Source organism: Myxine glutinosa, chromosome 9, assembly GCF_964187855.1.
Source record: "Myxine glutinosa chromosome 9, kmMyxGlut1.1, whole genome shotgun sequence".
NCBI lineage: Eukaryota > Metazoa > Chordata > Myxini > Myxiniformes > Myxinidae > Myxine > Myxine glutinosa.
In genome coordinates, this window is record NC_136269.1 from 10,405,977 (window position 1) to 10,427,723 (window position 21,747).

The window sequence follows — 21,747 nt, forward strand, 5'->3', positions numbered from 1 at the left end:
GAAATGGAGGCACTCAAAGGAGGCCCAGGCTCAGAAGGACAAAGATAATCAGGAAAAGACCAGAAGCGAGAACAAAGATGATTCGAGCAGCGTGGACAATGATAGAGCCTCCAAAGGTGGGAGTGCAGAGGAGTGCTGTTCTGAGGCAGAAAGCAATGTTTCCACTGCACACTCGCTCAGGCCGGACAGTGGCCCCCAGAGCGCAGAGGTGAAGGCCCAATCTGAGCCAAACTCTACCCCTTTTGATGATGTTAGTGAGAACACGCATTCCGCCTCCAGCTCTTCGGGCGAGGATTTATAATGTTATTGTTTTTATTCAAAAAATGTCTTTTGGCAATTCTGACCTGTTTTTTCACAACCATTATGATTATATATATATATATATATATATATATATATATATATATATTCATATATATATATATATATATATATATATATATATATATATATATATAACATATGGGTGTGCCTTGGAAATCATGCAATAACATTTGTTTAATATGTATGTTTGTAATTATTTTCTCCTGCTTTGTATATGAATCGCTGTATATGTGTATATATATGTGTGTGTGTGTGTGTGTATAATATATATATATATATATATATATATATATATATATATACATACAGTGAAACCTTGACTTACGAGTGCACCAACTTACGAGTTTTCCGAGATACGAGCCGTCGCTCGGGCGGTTTTTTGCTTTGAGATGCGAGCCGAGATCTGAGTTACGAGCTTACGCCACCCGCCACCAGGTGGGTTCCGGTCACGTGGTTATCTTGCCGTGCAAGCATCTCTGCCGTATATCGCTGCTGCTTTGTTTTCGCATTTTGGTTATTTTGGAAAATTTCTTAGTTTTAACCATGGGTCCTAAGAAATTGAGTGCCAAGGGCAGTACTGAGAAGAAGAGGAGGATGATGTGCTTGGATATAAAACACGCAATCGTCGAAAAACATGAGCGAGGTGTGCATGTTGTCGATTTGGCGAGGCAGTACGATCGTAGTACTTCTACGATATGTACGATTTTGAAGCAGAAGGAGTCGATAAAGGCTATAACGCCAGCCAAGGGCGTTACGATTATTTCAAAGCTCCGGACCTCTGTCCATGAAGAGATGGAGAAGTTGTTGTTTGTGTGGTTGACGGAGAAGCAGCTCGCAGGAGATACCGTGACCGAGAGCATCATCTGTGAGAAGGCACGAGACATTTACGGGGATTTGGTGCAGCAGACGGCGGGAACATCAACGGACGAGGCATCGGAAGAGTCATTCAAAGCCAGTCGGGGATGGTTTGATAATTTTAAGAAGAGGACCGGCATTCACTCCGTCGTCGGGCACGGTGAGGCAGCAAGCTCGGATGTGAAGGCAGCTGAAGATTTTATTATAACTTTTGCCGAACTGATAGAAGCCGAAGGATACATCCCGCAGCAAATCTTCAACTGTGACGAGACAGGGCTCTTCTGGAAAAAGATGCCGAGGAGGACGTATATAACGGCAGAGGAGAAGAGCATGCCAGGCCACAACTTGTTCAGAGTGCCGGCGATAGCTCGCCTTCTCTTTGTGGAAGACACGGTGAGATCCTTAACATCCAACAACTAATGGGACGCAAACGGGGCGCCCAGTTTAGCGGTACACACATTGATGAATCACCCTGCCTGTGAAACACCGACATGACAGGTTATAGCTGGGTCGGGATTCAAACCCAGGCTGGACAGTTTAGAGTCAAGTGTGCGTACCTCCAGTCCAGGCCATCCTGCCAACTTGCATGCTGCATACAGGTGAAATATAAAGCGCGAGATATTTTTATATATACTGTATATTTTAAAAAAAATTGGTGTGGTTTTTGGCGGGCTGGAACGGATTAATAGCATTTCAATGCATTTTAATGGGGAAATTTAATTTGAGAAACGAGCAAATTGAGTTACGAGCTCGGTCACAGAACGAATTAAACTCGTAAGTCAAGGTTTCACTGTATATATATATATATATATATATATATATATATATATATATATATATACATATGTTTATGTGTATATATGTGTGTGTTAAAACAGCGCACTCATCAGCATTTTGTAAATGTATAACATTTGGTAAATAACAATTGTACTATATTTCGATATGCTTGCATTATGTTCATAAAGTCACAGATTTGTAAATCCACAAATGAAGAATTGTCTGCATTTCATTAATCCGTGCTGTTAGTAAAAGTGGATATAAAAGACGTACCATCGCTGTTTGGATCAAATTTAAATGTCCTTCCTTTGATCTTTTTCACATTCATTGCAACAGTACACTAAATACTCGCAAATATTTTGCTGTCACAATGATAAATATATTTTGCCAGTCATTCAAAAGCACATGTTGGGTTCTGGACGCAATTTCCTCACAATGCATACGCGCAGTTTGTTCTTTGAATGTATGGGCAGAGTGCCGCACTTTGAGAGTAGAAGAATAAAAGGGTCAAGGACTGATATTACGAATACATCAAAAAGATCACGGATTGCCCCAAATAATGTAAAAATATAAATAACCTGGATTGCTCGAAGTAATATAATAATATGAAGATCGTGCATTGCTCCCAATAATATAAAGAACGTGGAATATCGGAATGAGTAAGAAGATCGTGCGGATTGCACCGTGAGAGCATTTATAGGAATAATAATATATTGTCAATTGGTCCAAAAATAAATTAAGTCTATGAATTGGCTGTGCGAGTTAAAGAAAAGCGTGATGTATTATCGGCTGCGGAAACGGTAGAACAAAACAGGTTTGATTTGGCCCCGAGATGATCAGAATAAAAAGATTGCTGAAAATCAAGATAAAAGTGAATTTACTAATCAAGCTAATTTGCCATGACAGTTGCTAAGTTTTTATTTTATTATTCACTTTGAGCTGTAACATTGCGACGTCACGCCAAATCCTCGCAGATAATGTAGTGACAATGTAATCCCCCCCCCCCCCCCCCAATGTATTTATCTTTTGTTCACAGAATGTGCGTCTCACTAAAAAGAAACACCAAGACGAGCATATCTTCCATATTTGTCTTCGCTTTGAAAGCATTACCTCTGCTTAGGCGTGCGCAACAGGAACAGTTAGTATTCCGGTTGCTCTTGTTTCTTTCAACTTTATTTTGTCTCAAATTTCATTCGGCCTGGTTTTGCATCGGTCAAAATATTTCATATGAAACGTTACAAAAGTTTAAAACCTTGAGGTTTACCAACATTGTTTATGTGAGGGGTGCGTGTATGTATACAATATGTAATACATATACAATATCTTCATCGTGTATGGATATCACACGCAACCACACTCGGTGGTGTAATAGTTACCACGGCCACTCCGAGTCTGGGAGGTCGGTGGTTCAAACCTCGGCCGAGTCATACCAGTGAGTTTAAAGATGGTACGTGCTGCTTCTGTGCTTGATGCTCAGCACTTAAAAAACGATAGAGCACGGACAAACAACACTGGAAAGGCGACGGCAAACCACCCAGTGTAGCCCTTGCCAAGAAACTGCGTCAACAGCGCAGATGCTTGCTCTGGAAAGAGTCTGGTACATCAAAATAAAAACACACACATGTTTGAATATTAAATCACTGACTTATTTTGTCATTAAAGGTCTGAAGAAATATGTTATTCATTTGACGGAAAAAAGTTTGTTTGATATGCATGTGCAGAAAACCAAGCCATACGGTACTGTTGCCTCAGACTGCATCTGCATGGAAATCTGGAGTGTGTGCCTCCAACTACGTTGTGCTGGGATAACGCTGATCAGCACTTTTATCCGGACTGTATGTCACATGTACAGACATGTATCTTACATGCATAGAATTCCTTTGCGTTTGATATTACAATTATATATGACGCACTCTATGTATTTTATGTTCACCCCTGACAATATTTGAGAGGTGGATAGATGTGGGTGAGAACTCTGGGAGGGGACGTTGGATGGCATCATTCTCCCTAACCTCTATAACCCCTGCACCACTCCAATTAGCACCATTCGCTTCAAACAGGAATGGAAATTTATAGACGCACCTCGTCGATTACTTTTAGGAGCAAAGAGATCATTTAAATTCAGGATAAACTGTTTTCTAAACAGTTGGCTTGAAACTGACCCAAGTGATTCTTTCCAACAAGCGTGTTCATTCTGTGCATACGTTCATTAAAAAAAAAACCACATGAGATAGTGGTCCATTATGGCTGTTTGTTATACGTTTTCAGAATGTTCTAGAAACAAGTTATGTAAGTACTTTAAGGCATGCCAACGTATTCACTTTACCAACACTTATATGTATATTTAATTTGTTAGAAAGTATATAATACATTTTCTGTATCGAGAAGAATACTAATCTTTCACATAGCTTTTGTCGTTCTATGTCGACGGATAATTTGAATATTGGAAAACTTTATTTGTTTGTTTGCTACTTACAAAATTTCAAACCATTGAGCCAACTCCTCAGAAAATTTCTGCACCACATTATTTTGCACATACGGAAGGTCAAACTCACAATTAAAAAAAACTTTCAATTCTCAATATAATTGATGTTTAAACATGAAATAACGGCACAATCGGCAAGTGACCCTCGTACTTCAGGTGACCTATGCATGCCCCACATCTCACATTGGCTCGGACGGAGGTATGTCATTTCCACAGCCAGGAGAGGGTGGAGCGTGGACTTTGCATGCCTGGATTTGAGTTCTCGGCCGGTCGGCCATTCTAGACCTCAAAGCCTGCCGTACGTTCAAATAAAACACTAAATGTATACAAGAGACAGCAATACCTTAAACATTGTCTACTATAAAGCCCTGACATAAATGCATTGGGTATTTAAGTTTGCTCATTTATGACTTTATATTCGCGAACAATATGGCAATCAACAACATTTTCGGCAAGTCCTCACAAAAATACCTCGACATTTATTGGACCGTACTATTTTCACCGTGCAAGATCGATGTACCAATAAAAACTTTCAGTTCTTAATCGTATTACTGGAAAAACGTACGTTGTGAATTTCCGTGGCCTTGCATATTACGTCCCATAATGTGATGCATACGAGAATGCCTTCAGCTCCGCTTTACCGAGGTCGAAATATGCCTATCTAGATCGGGTGACAGCACATACATATGTGTATATATTACAATGTATGAATATCATGGGTTGAGTCGGGATTTTTGCACACTCGCCCCATGTGCAAATGTATTCCCCTTTATTAAACTCGCAAATAATATATATATACATATACATATATATACACACATACATACTGTATACATAACGAGGGGGAGGGGGAGGGGGATGAGGGGAGGGGGAGGGGGAGTGGGAGTGGGAGGGGGGAGGGGAGGGAGAGGGGGAGTGGAGGGGGAGAGGGGGAGTGGAGGGGGAGGGGGGAACGGCTAGCTTGGCAAGTGATAGCAGGCTTTTTACTTTTATTTTTACCTCAATGAGGGCTATATAATATATAGTCCGTGCTTGGAGCCTTAAAGTTCAACATAAAGTTTTTTAATGAAAAATAATGCAGATGTATAACAATCCACCAATGCAAGTTCAGAAATGAATGAAGATCCTTTACTTTGCGATACAAACGCAATTCCCGCCATTTCCACTCACGATCGAAGCCTCCACAGTGACCGCCCCTCTTCTTCCTCCTACAACTTCCTCTCACTTCTTTCACTCAAAATGCACGAAATTCTGCCGCATGAAATTATGTAGAGGCCTCGTCGGGGGGGATATAAGGTAGATAAGGAAGGCGTTGTAACAGAAGAATCAAAATAAAAGTGGAAGAACATAAGGAAATGGGAGCTATTCTGGACCCACAGCCAAACCCGACAAACCATTGCAATACACCCCGAACGTCTAGCGCCGCCACAAACTACACCATGGAATTGCAGCTGGCGCGGTTTTTTTAAACCATTGATATTAAAATAAAACGTAGCCTAAAACCACCGGGATTTTATGCTGATTCCGAATCTGTGTCTAAAACTTTTTTCCGATGTGTAGTTCTTGAGTTATAAGCGGACATCCAGACAGACACACACACACACACACACACACACACAGACACACACAGACACTCCTCCTTTATATATAGAGATTAATCCACATTGGACTTGGCTGCAGATTTATTTATCAACTCAGGAAATGCAAACTAGTTGTCTGCATGTTTATTTGCCCCCGTTGGACTTAGTCTGAAACGGGGGCTTATGGATTGGGTCTCGTAGATCCGTCCGTCCGCAACCATATCTCGGAGATGTACGAACCAAATTTGTTCATACTTGGCACAAAGACAATGCATGATGGTATACATTTGCACATCATTTTGTTTCGCGATGCAATCAAAGATGGCCGACTAGTGGCCATTTTAGTTGTAAAATACCCGATGTTGAACATTTCCTCAACCATTTATCGGAGATGCATTTACCGATCTTGTTCAAATTTGGCACTGAAAATGAATGACAGATGACGGGTCAAACTTGACACGTCATTTTTTTTGAGATTTTTTGTATTTTTTTTTGTATACAAAACCGAGGCTCGTGTAAGAGCAACACATAAAACACAGACATAAACAGAAAACACATAAAACGTGTAATAAAGGGAGTGGGAGACGAGAGAGGCAGAGAGGGAATCACATCAACAGTAGAGATAGTGGTAGATCTGTGGAATGGAGAGGGCTGTGTCCGGTTCCTTGAGCTTGGTTGAGGCCAGATCCAAGATGGCCGATTGACAGCCATTTTGTTACTTAAACGTGTCCCCAACCATTTCTCGACATGCATGGACCGATTTTGTTCAAACTTGGCAAAAGACAATACATGAGAGCAAACATATACAGAAGATTTTGTTTTGTAATCTGACCAAAGATGGCCAACTGGCAGCCTTTAACTCCGTACAGCAAAATTACTAAAACCATGGGGGCTATGACATTTTATGTCTCTTTTCTATAGGTTAACAGAGGCCAAAATATCAACAACTTTTTCAAATCTATAAAATTGTCAATTTTAATCCTGTTCACTTAAATTTGAAGAGGATTTTCATATTTGGTCATTGAATTCACCCACCAATTACTTTTGATGTCAACATCGGCCAAAAGGTCAACATATGCCAAAGGTCAACAACAGTTTAAATTTCTAAAATCTTCAATTTTCATCAGATTGACTTGGCATTTGAACAGGATATGCATATCAGGTCACTGAATTTAACTACCGATTATTTTTTTGTCAAATTTGTTTAGTTCAAAATTTTGTTCAAAATGTTCAAATTTGTTTGCATGACGTCTTTCTTGTTTGTTTGTTTGTGCGTTTGTACGTTATTCTTCCACGGCCGAACCATAGCAACTAGCGGCGCCGCCCCGGAGAGGGGTTTACGTGGCACTGCCCAGCTGGGTGAGTTTTTCCCGAAGATGGTTTTGGGACGTGTTGGATATCGTAAAGTTACGGAGTTATTGGCCTCATGGTGGTTATACATGTTAAAGACGGACGACAAAAAGTTGCGGAAGGAGGGGTGTTACTCGGTGCCCATAGATTATGGTGGAACCAATGTGTTGTCCATTCGCTTATGGTGCAATTTGCCAGAGGCGTTTTTCTGCTGAACGGAATTGGCAGTACAAAATCATTTACTCTTACGATGCACATGCAGCCCTGTTATGTGTGCACAGTATTTAAGCAGGGGTATCTAATCTTCACATCAACGACTTAACGCCATGCACTGCAGACCTTCGTGATAATTCATGTCATCCATCAAGAACCCCACACTGGCTTGGGACTGTATGGCCAAATACTCTGCCTGGACAATGTCAACTTGGCCTGACTATGTGAGGCGGGGTGTAGTTTCACCGCCTTCACTCATGCACGCGTTCTAATGTGGAAGGGGCTTGGAAAATTGCTGAGGAGGGGTAACAGGCCATGTAAGTAGAGCACATAGACTCATTAACCTCCTTCTCACCTACACATGCACACGCGCACACATGCACACGCGCACACAGACACACACACACACACACACACCCTTAAAAGGTTGACCCTTGCCAGGTGTGTCTGTATGTGTGTCTACAGAGCAATGACATTCCTTCATGAAAATGGACATGCAGTTCAGAGGGGCTGAAGAGGTGTGGGAGAGGTGTGGGAGAGTTGCTGTTGGTGCTGCTATTCTATTGGGACCAATTAAGGTCATCATTGATTTTGTAGGTTGATCTGTAGAGGTATCCAGCATGGATGATGCTGAGAGGGTGTTGCACCTGTGACCAACATGCACCAACAACAAGTACTTTGTGCCGAATAAACCTTAAAAAACGTTTCGAGTCAACAGAACATTGATCCAGGTATGCTGACCACCTCGGCAATCGAGGTGAAGCTGATGTTTTGAGTGCTAGCCCTTCATCAGAACAAGACAGGGTTATAGCACCTGAAATGTCAGCTTCGTGTTTCCCACTGCGATTATCACACTTGAATCGATGTTCTGTTGATTTCCATCGAATGTTCTACACGTCTGCCCATTCAGAGCCAATATGCCTTCTCAGATAGTTTTCCTTTATTTTCAGAGGAACGACCTGAATATTGGGATTCTCATGCATGTGATACTTGTGAATGTGTGCAGTTGTAGATGACCTTAGGTTGCGTTTGAAACGTCAAAGGGCTTACTTTGTGCATGCAGCTTTACTCCCTTTATTCCTTTCTTTGGCTGGAAAGGTGAGGGGGGTGGGGGGCTGGAAGGGTGAGGGGGGTGGGGGGCAGGAGGGGAGGGGAGGGGTTGTTATCTCTCGAGTCCTAGCCGCAGGCTGGGATAATTGACAAGGTGAGAGCTGATTGGTTGGTTGTTTTCTCCAATTACGGATGAGAGACGTGATTGGGCCTTGATATTTATATGACGAATGATGTGTGCATTGCACATGATACACGTTTGGGAGCCTCAAAGCACGTTTCTAATAAACGGTGAAACGAGTGTGACGGCTGATGGTTGTGGGAAGCATTGGGATTATCATGTATGTGCCACTTGTGAATGTCTGCAGCTGTAGAGGAACCGCGGTGGGGTTTGAAACAGAAAAGCGATTACCTTGTGTAGCTTTTTTGGTTGCTGTATACAGCCTTTTTTGGCAGGGGGGTTGTTGTATACATAATGTATGTGATTGTGATGGTATATATATATATATATATATCAGGGTTCGAAATAAGCACTGGCCCGGGTGCCAAATGCCACCAAAACCTCCGTTTGGCCACCAAAACGCGACCCGTGCCACTTGTCAAAATCGTCGATGTGTTCGGTCATTACTTATCATTATGCAATGTCAATCAACTAGACCTGCCAAGAGGACTACAGGTCATACGATGAAGGTTGTAGTGACTTCATTTGCTCCTCATCAGGAGTTCCGAAGTTCGTGTGATGCAAATTATCTTCGGAAACATGTTCCGTGTAGCGTGTTTCACCGTTTCAGGTAACGGTGCACAAGTACCCTCACGCACAAGCTCCAGTACCCTCAATTGTATCACGAGTAAGAGGACTTCATGTTATTTTCACATTCGCTTTGCCTACGTTGCTTTAGAGTTCACTTGACTGCAAAAAATCCAGAGGAATTCCCGTTTTATCGTCTGTTCCCACTTTGGGAAGGTGTATATATGGCAGTTTGAAGGTTCGTTCTACCTTGTGGCGTTTTTCTCTGGCCACTTGCTCTACAAGCTGCTTGGTAATGGAACACACCGACTGAGCTGTATAACTGGATCAATCCCCGCTGTGGTCATATGTAGGTAGCAATTAGCACCAGCGATTAGTCATTAGTCATTACCTCCATCTTGGATTACCATTGTCCAGGTAGGCTGTTCAGATCACGGGTTTCAGGTAAAAAGATGTTTATGTTCATTGTTCTGTTTTGCATTCAGCTCCAATCACAGACATTCCTGAGAGGTGAAAGTGACCAAAAGCATCACTTTTCACTTTATTTTATATTAACTTTTAATTATAGTAAGGAAACTTTATTTTATATTAAATAACATTTTGAAATGTTTAACGATGTTATTATTATTATTATTATTATTATTATTATTATTATTATGATTTGGCTCTCAGCGGTGAAGTTTCAACTTTGTAGTATTTGATGACCAGTGAAGTGTGTCACAGTGATATTGAGTTATTGTGTGTGTCGTTGGTTGGTACATCTCCATATGCGGGTTTCAGGAAGTGGAACAGGGTCTCCCAGTTGTCAAAGTATCCGTGTGTGTATGTGTGTGTGCGTATCATTGCTTTTTAACTCCATATGCAGGTTTCATATTGCTTTTTCTTTATTAATGCTTAAAAAAAGACACTCACAGCGGAAATTGCTTCTGGATGATTATCAACTTGCAGTTTAACCCCCACCCCCCCCCCCCCCCCCCACGCACACACACACACACACACACACACACACACACATTCTCATTCCATTTTATTGCAGCACTGAAACTCAGTTATTCTTGCAGACCAACTCAACTTGACGCTTCTGACTTACTAAAATCATACTCGGCATAGTCAGTCGCCTCCGTGGCTCTATTACAAGACTCCGAAGGAAAACAAACAAAGGAGGAAAACAAATGTGAATCAATCTATCAACGGAACCCGATAAAGTTCATATGCATTCATGCTTATCACACTCTCAGCTATGTCTGTACTTCTCGCGATCTAGCGAGGGAAGGGTATTCCAAGATGGCGGCTGCTTGCCCTGTGAGTACGTGCTGCAGCTGCGCTCCAGTTGTATATACCGCTCGGTGAACACACCTCAGCACACGTGTGAGACGGAGCTTGGTTTGCATGCCCCTCACCCTGCCTCGGGACTTACAACATGCATGCATCACACCGTTAGCCGCATGCTAGTCATGCACATTCACACTATGTTAAAATAACTGTTCTTTACATCAAATTTTGACAGAAAATAATAAAAAACTGAATGTTCATCAAGTAGAAATACTCATGTTTTACAGTGACATGTGTTTTAGTTCATGTTAATCTTTTGTTCATCTCATATCTTATACACACACACACACACACACACACACACACACACACACACACACACACACACACACACACACACGAGTTCCAAAACACAAATAACTAGAATATCAATAGAAAATGCCACATAATGTGTGGTACATATCATGCTTTAATGTAAATGTGACATTTCAATCTGCAAGTATAATATAAAGTGTAATGAGCTCGACTTTTTCCACAATTAGCATTCCAATACTTCTTGCGGAGATGAAAAGACCAGAGAAGCAAAGAAGACGTAAAATGTCTATTTTATGGAGCGAGTTTATACAGGTGGAGCCGTGTCTCGTCTGCAGATGATAAATCAGCTCAGCCGGAGCTCACATACGATGCACACTGATCACTCACTTTCCCAGGCAAGCACTCGGCGATCCCTGTTATTTAGTGTGTTTGAAAGAGGGATATATAACCCAGTTACTTACCCATCTAAATGTCACTTTGAGATAAACGCAGTGTCTGCACAACAGACACACTAACGTAATGTATGGTCTTACCTTGTCTCATGGTGTGACATCGGCATGCCTCCCTGCGTCCGCTTCCTTCACTCCTATAATTTTTCATTCACGAGTCACATTAGTGGTCAGAAAGTGTGATTTGGATGAAAAACAACCATCTTGTAACTTAATTTGCCTCTGTTTATTGTTCTCTACGATTTGATTGTTGGGGTGGGGAGAGGGGTGATGATCAGTAAGTTAATGACCTGACTAAATAGATAAAGAAATCACTCAAATTATCTTTGACATCAACTTCATGAATGATCAACCTTATTTAAATGATTTACTTCATATTAGGTCATGGACTTTCTGATACATCCTCCATGATAATGTTTTTTTGCTCCAATGAAACGACAGACAGTAAACATCTCTCTGGTTTAAGAGCCCTTAGCATTTTGCCTCATTGTGGAAGGATTTTAAAGCGACGGTACACTTTCAATCATAAAACAATATGTTAATGTAACAGGGAATGTAAAAACAAGTAACGCTCATGTGGACGTGCAAAAGGCATAAAATTGTCATTTGAATTTGGTCCAAACTCAGCAACCTACTTCTTGAAAAGTATGCCTCAGAACCTAAAACAAAAGAACGTATCACGCCCCTTGACTTTTTAACAATTTGTTGTGTTACACCCCGAATTTAAAATGGATAACATTGAGATTTTTTTTTGTCATCGATCTACCGAAAAAGTATGTTGTCACGGGTTCCGGATCTACGATGAGGGGGATCCTCAGTTCACCATGGACTTACCGGGCTTGAGGCCACAGATCACGAATAACTGTGAGCGCCAATTTGTCTACAACGTGGTCCCAGGGTTTTCTGTCTGACCACTGTTTACCTGAGCCACGTGGCTTTCCAATCAGGGGATGCGCCCTCGGCTATGCACCAAACTTATCTTTTAATTAGGGCGGCCGAGCTTACCACTGGTATGTGGTACTGTTATGATCGATCGATGCCTGCGCCATCTACCAATGCCTGCGTAAACGATGGATCCATTGATAGCGCAGAGCGATTGGTCGATAGCACAAATCCATCGATGGCACATATATATATATATATATATATATATATATATATATATATATATATATATATATATATATATATATATTCTGTAGCAGAGGCAACAAGAGTACATTAAAATATTTTCGAAATAAATTATACATATTAATTATTTATTAACAAAAACCCCGACATGTCTTGTGTGATTTAATTTATTTTGTGTGAAACACACCCACATACACTATGAAGTAAGTGACTTACTAAAAAAGGTGATGCTTACCTAAAATGGGGGGAGAGCACATAAAAAGGTGTTATTGTTCTACAATGGTAAAACATATTTGCATAGAAATACCAAGAAATTAAAAAACTCACCTTGTGTACTCTTGCCTCATATTCATCTTTTCATCTCAAATCCAAATTTCTTGAGAATATAGCAATAATAACAAATTTGACTTCACTCTTCCAATACCAATAGAGGGCACTGTATACAGTCGTGGCCAAAAATATTGGCACCCTTGCACTTTTTTCAAATAACTCACAATTTTCCCTAAAAATAAGTTGAAATTGACAAAAGTATTTGGTCTCCACAATTCTTTATTTCACTGTTAATATTACAGAACCTTTGTTTTTGGTTCAGAAATTAATATATCCTTTTAAATCAGAAAATAAAAATAAATGGCATTGACAAAATTATTGACACCCGAGACTTAATATTTGGTAGCACAGAATTTGGACAAAATAACTGCAGTCGAGCGCTTCCTATAGCCATGAATGAGCTTCTCTACTGCTTCTCTCCTCTCTACTGGCAGGTTAGCCACTCTTCTTGTGCAAACTGCTCCAGTTCTCCCAGATTTGAAGGGTGCCTTCTCCCAACTGCTGTTTTCAGATCTCCCCACAGGTGTTCAATGGGATTTAGATCTGGACTCATTGCTGATCACTTCAGAACAGTCCAGTGTTTTGTGTTGAACCATTCCTGGGTACTTTTTACCTTCGCCACCAAAGATGGATGGAGGTTATGTTTTCACCCATGTCTGTTTGTTTGTTTGTCGGTCTGCCTGTGAGCAAGATGTCTCCAAAAGTTGTGGACGGATTCGGACGAAATTTGGCAGAGAAGTAGCGTATGTGACACAGACGAAACGATTAGATTTTGGTGAAGATTCGGATCCGGCAACTAGAATTGTTTTACGTGATTCTTCACCATTGGGAGATAGAGCCAAAAACGATATATTGCAGGACATCTCAAAAAGTTATGGACGGATTTGGACGAAATCTGGAAGAGTTGTTGTGTGTGTGACAACGATTAATCGATTCGATTTTGGTGAAGATCTGAATATGGATTCGGTTACGAGAATTATTTAATTTTTAAAGCGATTCTTCACCATTGAGGGATCGGGCGAAAAGCGATACATAGCACGATATCTCAAAAAGTTTTGGACGGATTTAGCCGAAACTCGGTGGACCGATCAGGTCTGAGACGAGGACGAATCGATTCGATTTTGGTGAAGATCTGAATATGGATTCGGTTACGAGAATTATTTAATTTTTAAAGCGATTCTTCACCATTGAGGGATCGGGCAAAAAGCGATACATAGCACGATATCTCAAAAAGTTTTGGACGGATTTAGCCGAAACTCGGTGGACCGATCAGGTCTGAGACGAGGACGAATCGATTCGATTTTGGTGAAGATCTGAATATGGATTCGGTTACGATAATTATTTAATTTTCAAGTGATTCTTCACCATTGAGGGATCGGGCTATAACCGATATATCACATGATGTTTAAAAAAGTTATGGACGACTTATGACGAAACGAGGTGAATGAGTTGGTTAGGTGAAAAGAACAAGCTAATTGACCAAAGGGTTTAGAAATGTGAAAGAAACAAACAAAGAAAAGACATCATATGTCGTCGGCGTAACATCTCCACTGTTTAAGCGAAGTCCATTAGAGCGACCAAAGAACCGTCTGCCTTGACTAGGTTCGCACGGTACTAATGAACAGAGCAGCAAACTTATTCTTTCATCGACGGCCGGCCAAACCTTCCTGTTTAGCAGAAAGAGATCCTTCTCCCAAGAGGCGGATTTGCTTTCCGCCGGGCGGATGGTCTTACACTCGCCTGCCCTGCGAGAAACCCATTAAAGTCTCGGCGATGGGAAGATCACCTGGCACGAAGAACCCCTCGGTCATGTCGGCCTCCGCTTATGGAAGTCATTCGTGAGCTCGTTTACCCTTCAGGGCCGTTGGGGCAACTTTCCTCCCGGGGTAAACTTTGGAAGGAAAACTTCATACAAAAGTTATCACGACAAAGCACGGCGAGTATCTGCATTCACTTTACTTTTTATTTGATACATTAACATTCTTATATGGTCAAGTTTTGAGTGAATTTATGGCGAAACAGTTTGTACAACTTTACGAGGGGCCATCTTTGTATTATATCATGCAATTTTAAACACCACCATCCATCCTCCCTCTGCAATGCTCTGCCAAAGCCCCCTCTCGCACCCCCAATGATTACATCTTCCTTCGTGAACACACCAATCTCTCACCTGCAACGCTCGATCAACCCACACACCCATGTGCATTACATAATAGGGACATCGATGACCCCCATGAGTTTGTGACTGATGAATATACACCTGTAGCGTGTCTGGTGAAGTGGTAACCTGTTCCTTTTTTCTTTTTTTTGTATACAAGGTCGAGGCTCGTGAAAGAGCGAACATTAATCACAAAAAACTTTTCGTGCTTCCCCTTTTCGTGCTTGTTCACAAAATTAGAACCAAAGGAAATGATGTGCAATTTAGAAACTCGACCCGCTTATGAAGGCGCTTGGTGAATTACTGCTTTCCTTTGGTTAACGAACGAGTTGTACATGTGCACGATGAAATGAGCCAACACTGATATCAGACATTTCGTGACATTTACGGTGAACGTGAAACCTCAATTGTTTCACTTTTTACACGCAGCGTTCTGGATGAGAAGGCGACATTGCTTTCGCATCCCCCTTCGACTTCCTCATGCCGGGATTGTCACGCAATGTGTATTCCGAACGTGGACTTCTGGCCGGTTGTTGTGAAATAATATTGTCTTTACCGAGAGCAATAAAAGGCCATGTCTTTTACACTTCCTCGGAGCAGGTCTCACGGAGACAATTGTGACGTCACAATGGGTTGACCTGGCACGCGCGTACGTACACAGCGAGTTCCTGTCTCGTCGTTAAATCGACCAAAAAGCAAATACTGCACATTCAAAGGGTTCTCAACAAGCCCGATAGTAAGTCGCAATCCAGACGCCTCGTTGGAAATCAGGGTATATATTTGCATATGGAACATCGATTATGGCTACATTGCCATAGTCGAGGGGAAAACGCGACTGCTTGCCCATGCTGGAACTATAAAACGACATATGTAAAATCGCTCAGGAGCACTATGCACATTGCAGGTTATATAATTAATTATATAATAAATAGCTCAAGAGCACCATGCACATTGCAGGTTATATCATTAATTATATAATAAATCACTCAAGAGCACCATGCCCATTGCAGGTCATATAATTATATAATAAATCTCTCAGGAGCACCATGCACATTGCAGGTTATATAATTAATTATATAATAAATCGCTCAGGAGCACGATGGACATTGTAGGTTATATAATTAATTATATAATAAATCGCTAAGGAGCACCATGCACATTGCAGGTTATATAATTAATTATATAATAAATCGCTCAGGAGCACTATGGCCATTGCATGTCATATAATTAATTATATAATAAATAGCTCAAGAGCACCATGCACATTGCACATTGCAAGTCATATAATTAATTATATAATAAATAGCTCAGGAGCACCATGCACATTGCAGGTTACATCATTAATTATATAATAAATAGTTCAGGAGCACCATGCACATTGCAGGTCATATAATTAATTATATAATAAATAGCTCAGGAGCACCATGCACATTGCAGGTCATATAATTAATTATATAATAAATAGCTCAGGAGCACCATGCACATTGCAAGTTATATAATTAATTATGTAATAAATCGCTCAGGAGCACCATGCACATTGCAGGTCATATAATTAATTATATAATAAATAGCTCAAGAGCACCATGCACATTGCAGGTTATATCATTAATTATATAATAAATAGCTCAGGAGCACCGTGCACATTGCAAGTTATATAATTAATTATGTAATAAATCGCTCACGAGCACTATGGACATTGCAGGTTATATAATTAATTATATAATAAATCACGAAGGAGCACCATGCACATTGCAGGTTATATAATTAATTATATAATAAATCGCTCAGGAGCACCATGCACATTGCAGGTCATATAATTAATTGTATAATAAATAGCTCAAGAGCACCATGCACATTGCAGGTTATATCATTAATTATATAATAAATAGCTCAGGAGCACCATGCACATTGCAGGTTATATAATTAATTATATAATAAATCGCTGAGGAGCACTATGCACATTGCAGGTTAATGTAATGAATTATACAATAAATCGCTCAGGAGCACCATGCACATTGCAGGTTATATGATTAATTATATAGTAAATCGCTCAGGAGCACCATGCACATTGCATGTTATATAATTATATAATAAATCGCTCAGGAGCACCATGCACATTGCATGTTATATAATTATATAATAAATCGCTTAGGAGCACCATGCACATTGCAGGTTATATAATTAATTATATAATAAATAGCTCAGGAGCACCATGCACATTGCAGGTTATATAATTAATTATATAATAAATAGCTCAGGAGCACCATGCACATTGCAGGTCATATAATTAATTATACAATACATCACCCAGGAGCACCATGCCCATTGCAGGTTATATAATTAATTGTATAGTTAATCGCTCAGGAGCACCATGCACATTGCATGTTATATAATTATATAATAAATCGCTCAGGAGCACCATGCACATTGCAGGTTATATATTGTCATGCGACTCCCGGTTAACACCAGAAGGTCGCAGATAGGCCTAAACGGTTTATTCGGAGGCAACAACCAAACACGGATTTTACTATATGTGCAAGGGTTTATTGGAGGAAGGAGGAGGAAAATGGAAGGCTTATGGGAGGCTCCATGGGAGGCTCCATGGGAGGAAGGAGGAAAATGGAAGCTGCGCAAGCGCTTAGCTGCGAACACTCCGATCCTGTAGAGGGATTAACTCAAGCGGGCACAGGTTTTGAATGGGAAAGGAAAATAATGCAAGGGTTTATTGCAAAGAAAATCGGGACAGGGAAAAGCACGCGCCGGTAATAAATATCCTCATCGGGACGTCCCCACATGACAGATTTCAGAAACGAGACGAGGGAATATGAATTAAGGAAAAGAACACGTCATGTAATTGTGAAATGTGGTGTGAGCTTATCTGTCCGTCGTCTTGTATTGTTTGCCGTCCAACACGGCGCCATTCGGCGGCCCTCTCCGAGCACCACCAGGCCTCGCTCCAAGCACCACGAGGTACCACAGCAGGAAAAGCACCGTGCGTCCAACGCAGGCTAGCGGCTCCAAGCAAGGTCGATCTTCATACACGATCGGCCTGTCATGTCCCAGTCAGCTCTCCCGAAGCAAACGTGCAAGAAGCAAGCGAACTCACTCGGGCTATATCTCAACTCAACTCGGGCTGCGCCATACGAAGAAGAGCAGAGGAAATGTCCAAGCACCCAGAGTGCAAACAAGAGTGCGAACCACGAGAGACTCTCCAGACCAACTGCGTATCCCAAGTTTGCTGCTGCTCCAAGCCAAGCGCAAATCCAACTTCACTCTCTCTCTCCCTCTCTGTCTCCAGACCAACTCACTCTCACTCTCACTCTCACTCTCTCTCACTCTCTCTCACTCTCACTCTCACTCTCACTCTCTCTCTCTCACTCTTTCAATGGCGTTCGGCGCTCTCTTAAATAACCTTGCTGGTGACGTCACATCAGCCTTGGTGCGCTACCCAATCAGTGCCCTCCACTGACTAGCCGGCTGGAGGTTCATGCCTACCGCGCCAACCCAACTCTCTCCCCTGTTCCGTGGTCATAGCGTGTGGCACTCAAGGTGGATAGGCCTGTCGGAGGTGTAATTGGCAGCGGCTATGCGGCGGTGTCCTGGCCTGGTTTTCTTCCGAAGTCATGTCAGGGGAAGGGAATCATTTAGTGTTGCGCTAGGGACCTATCTATGGTGTCTACAGGTGTGCATTGCCATAAGGGACAAAGGTTTGGCTGACCAGGTGAGACACACAGGGGTGCTACTCTTTAATCCCTAACTCTACTTATCACTCGAACATCCTGGTATGCTCACAGGTATACTCTTAACCGACAAAACGCCTACACATGAAACTTATTACAAGGTAGATTCCTTACCATGACAGACGAAGCAAGTTACCTACACAGATCTATCTGGCTCGACATATCACTACCCCACCGACATAACAATATTTATATAATAAATTGCTCAGGAGCACCATGCACATTGCACGTTATATAATTATATAATAAATCGCTTCGGAGCACCATGCACATTGCAGGTTATATAATTAATTATATTACAAATCACTTAGCAACACCATGCACATTGCAGGTTATATAATTTATTAAATGATAAATCGCTTCACAGCACCATGCACCTTGCAGGTTATATAGTTAATCTATCTTTAATCTATTATCTATATATATAAAAGAAAGTTTTTGTTTGTTTGTTTGTCTGCACGCGCTAATCTTCTGAACGGTGAAAGATAGGAGGAAACCTCTGAAACCAAAATGTCGGGACGAGCTCCGGGAAGGTTATCGGCTCGGTGGCGAGGCCGGTCGAGGATGCCTTGGTCGAGGCTGGGCCCTTTTCGCAATAAATCTTCTTCTTTCAAAATTCTCTTGAAGTACAACTTATGCACTTAATAGGAATATCTGACTGATTGCAACACATGCTTTCAAAATTCTCTCTTGCGGGGCCCGACAGAAGAAAGAACAAGGAATCGTTGAGCACTAACTGATACTGGGCTCGCGTCAGACCTAAGTACAGAAGATTAAATTAATTCAAAAAGAACCCGGGCAACGCCGGGTGCATTCAGCGAGTCTACCATATAAAACACAATGTGTGTGTTTGTCTGTATGTGTATCCTGTCCCCCTTCATAAGGGTAGGTTTTAAAGGATTTAAGTAGTGCTTTAGCAGGGATTGGAGTGGGAGGATTTAATGCGCAATCTTTGAACATGACTGTGTCCACCGGTTAAAAGACCTAACAGACTGAGGATCCAGAAGACCCTGAAGACCCAATGGACACCAAACACCCAAAATATCCGAAGACCCAAAATACCCTGTAGACTGTTAAAGCCACAAAAGACCATGAAGACCCAAAATATCCCGAAGATCCAAAAGACCCCGAGGATCCAAAAGACCCAAACAACCCCAAAGACTTAAATGACAAAGAGGACTCAAAAGACCCCCAAGGACTCAGAAGACCCCCAAGGACTCTGAAGATCCAAAATACCCTGAAGAACCAAAAGACCGAAAAGTCCCTGAAAACCCAATGGACCCCAAACACCCAAAATACCCCGAAGACCCAAAAGACACTGAGGACCCAAAATACCCCAAGGACCCAAATGACACAGATGACCCAAAAGACCCCAAGGACTCAGAATATCCAAAATACCGAAAAGTCCCTGTGGACCCAATGTACCCCAACACCAAAAATACCCCGAAGACCCAAAATATCATGAAGACCCTTAAATACCCAAAATACCATAAAAGGCCCTGAAGACCCAAAAATCCCCAAAGACCCAGAAGACCCCAAGGACTCTCAAGACCCAAAAGACCCCAAAGATCCAAAATACAGAAAAGACCTTGAAGACCCAATGGACCCCAAACACCCAAAATACCCCGAAGACCCAAAAGACCAAAATGACCCTGAAGACCATTAACGACCCAAGATACCCTACTGACCCTTAAATACCCAAAAGACCACAAAAACCCAAAATGCCCTGAAGACCCAAAATTCACCAAAGACCCATAAAACCCAAATGACCCTGAAGACCGTTAAAGACCCAAAAACTGAAAAGACCCCAATACCCTTAAAGACCCAAAATATCCCAAAGACCCAAAATACACAAAATACCCTTAAATACCCCAAAAGATGCCAAAGACCCAAAATACACCAAATACCCTTAAAGACCCAAAAGACCACAAAGTTGCAAAATACCCCAGTGACTTAAATATCCAGAAGACCCCGAAGACCCAAAAGACCCCGAAGATTCAAAATACCCCAAAGACTCAAAATACATTTTTTGAGACCCAAAATATCCCAAAGACCCAACAAACCCCAAAGACTTTGAAAAAATCGGAAAGACCCAAAAGACCAAAAAGACCATGAAGACCTAAAATACCCCAAAGACCAAAAAGTCCCTGAAAACCCAAAATACCCCGAAGACCCTTAACGACCCATTGGGCAAAGCTGTCTAGAACAGAGTTTGACTGTCCGTTTGTGTGTCCCCTTAAACATATACCAATCAGAGCTGAGGATCTGGTCACATGACAGGGTGATGTGATTATGTCTGATGTCATTATGGCAGTACGGCGGTTGACTCTCCATACTCCAGCATTTTGATTTCAATTTCGTTCAGGCCGAACATATCGTTGAACCTGTCATATATCACAATCACCCTGCTCTACCCTTACGTTTTTCATTCAGTGTGAAACACAAACAACCCGCTTGTTAAAATAACCATCAAATATCGAAAGCATCGGTGTTACGTCTCTTCCATCAAAACGTTACGTATGGGCCTTAGGCTTCATGCCTCACCTTTGGTCCACTTCAGACAAATTAAGCCCAGATTTCTTAATACAGTAGTGTATCGTTTCAGTACTATCGGTTTCGTAATAATACAGTAAATATGACCACAACACTTTAATCCCAATGTCGTGAATACAAAGGTAATGGATTGAAGCGGTGTATGGTTCATGCATCGATGATAAGTGGTGTACGGTACTAACAACCGCGGAAGTAAGGAATTCACCTCGGTTTTTTAATAGCATGTTATTACCAAACCATTGTGGGGTATATAGATTACAGTAGATCTTCCCTCAGTTCTGTAAGTAAAACTTACCTCATGGATTTTGGGATTCCTCCAAATTTCTTTGTTTAATGTTATAAACAGCATTAGCGACTGTTTGAAAAGCTAATCATACGTGTTTGTGGTTTATAATGTTTTACAATCCCGGCTACGTG

At 41.4% G+C, this 21,747-nt stretch overlaps 2 protein-coding genes across 3 annotated transcripts in view; both read left to right on the plus strand.

Annotated features, from left to right (window-relative positions):
• Positions 1-379, plus strand: part of HLX (H2.0 like homeobox) — a 6,765-nt gene extending 6,386 nt beyond the window's left edge. For both annotated transcript variants that reach the window (XM_068129591.2, XM_068129593.2), the window contains exon 4: positions 1-379. This exon is cut by the window's left edge and continues 29 nt beyond it. In XM_068129591.2, the coding sequence (XP_067985692.1) occupies positions 1-301 (301 nt within the window). In that variant the 3' untranslated portion in view covers positions 302-379.
• The window catches only part of MTARC1 (mitochondrial amidoxime reducing component 1), a 590,200-nt gene that overhangs the window by 160,225 nt on the left and 408,228 nt on the right, over positions 1-21,747 (plus strand). The window lies entirely within an intron of this gene.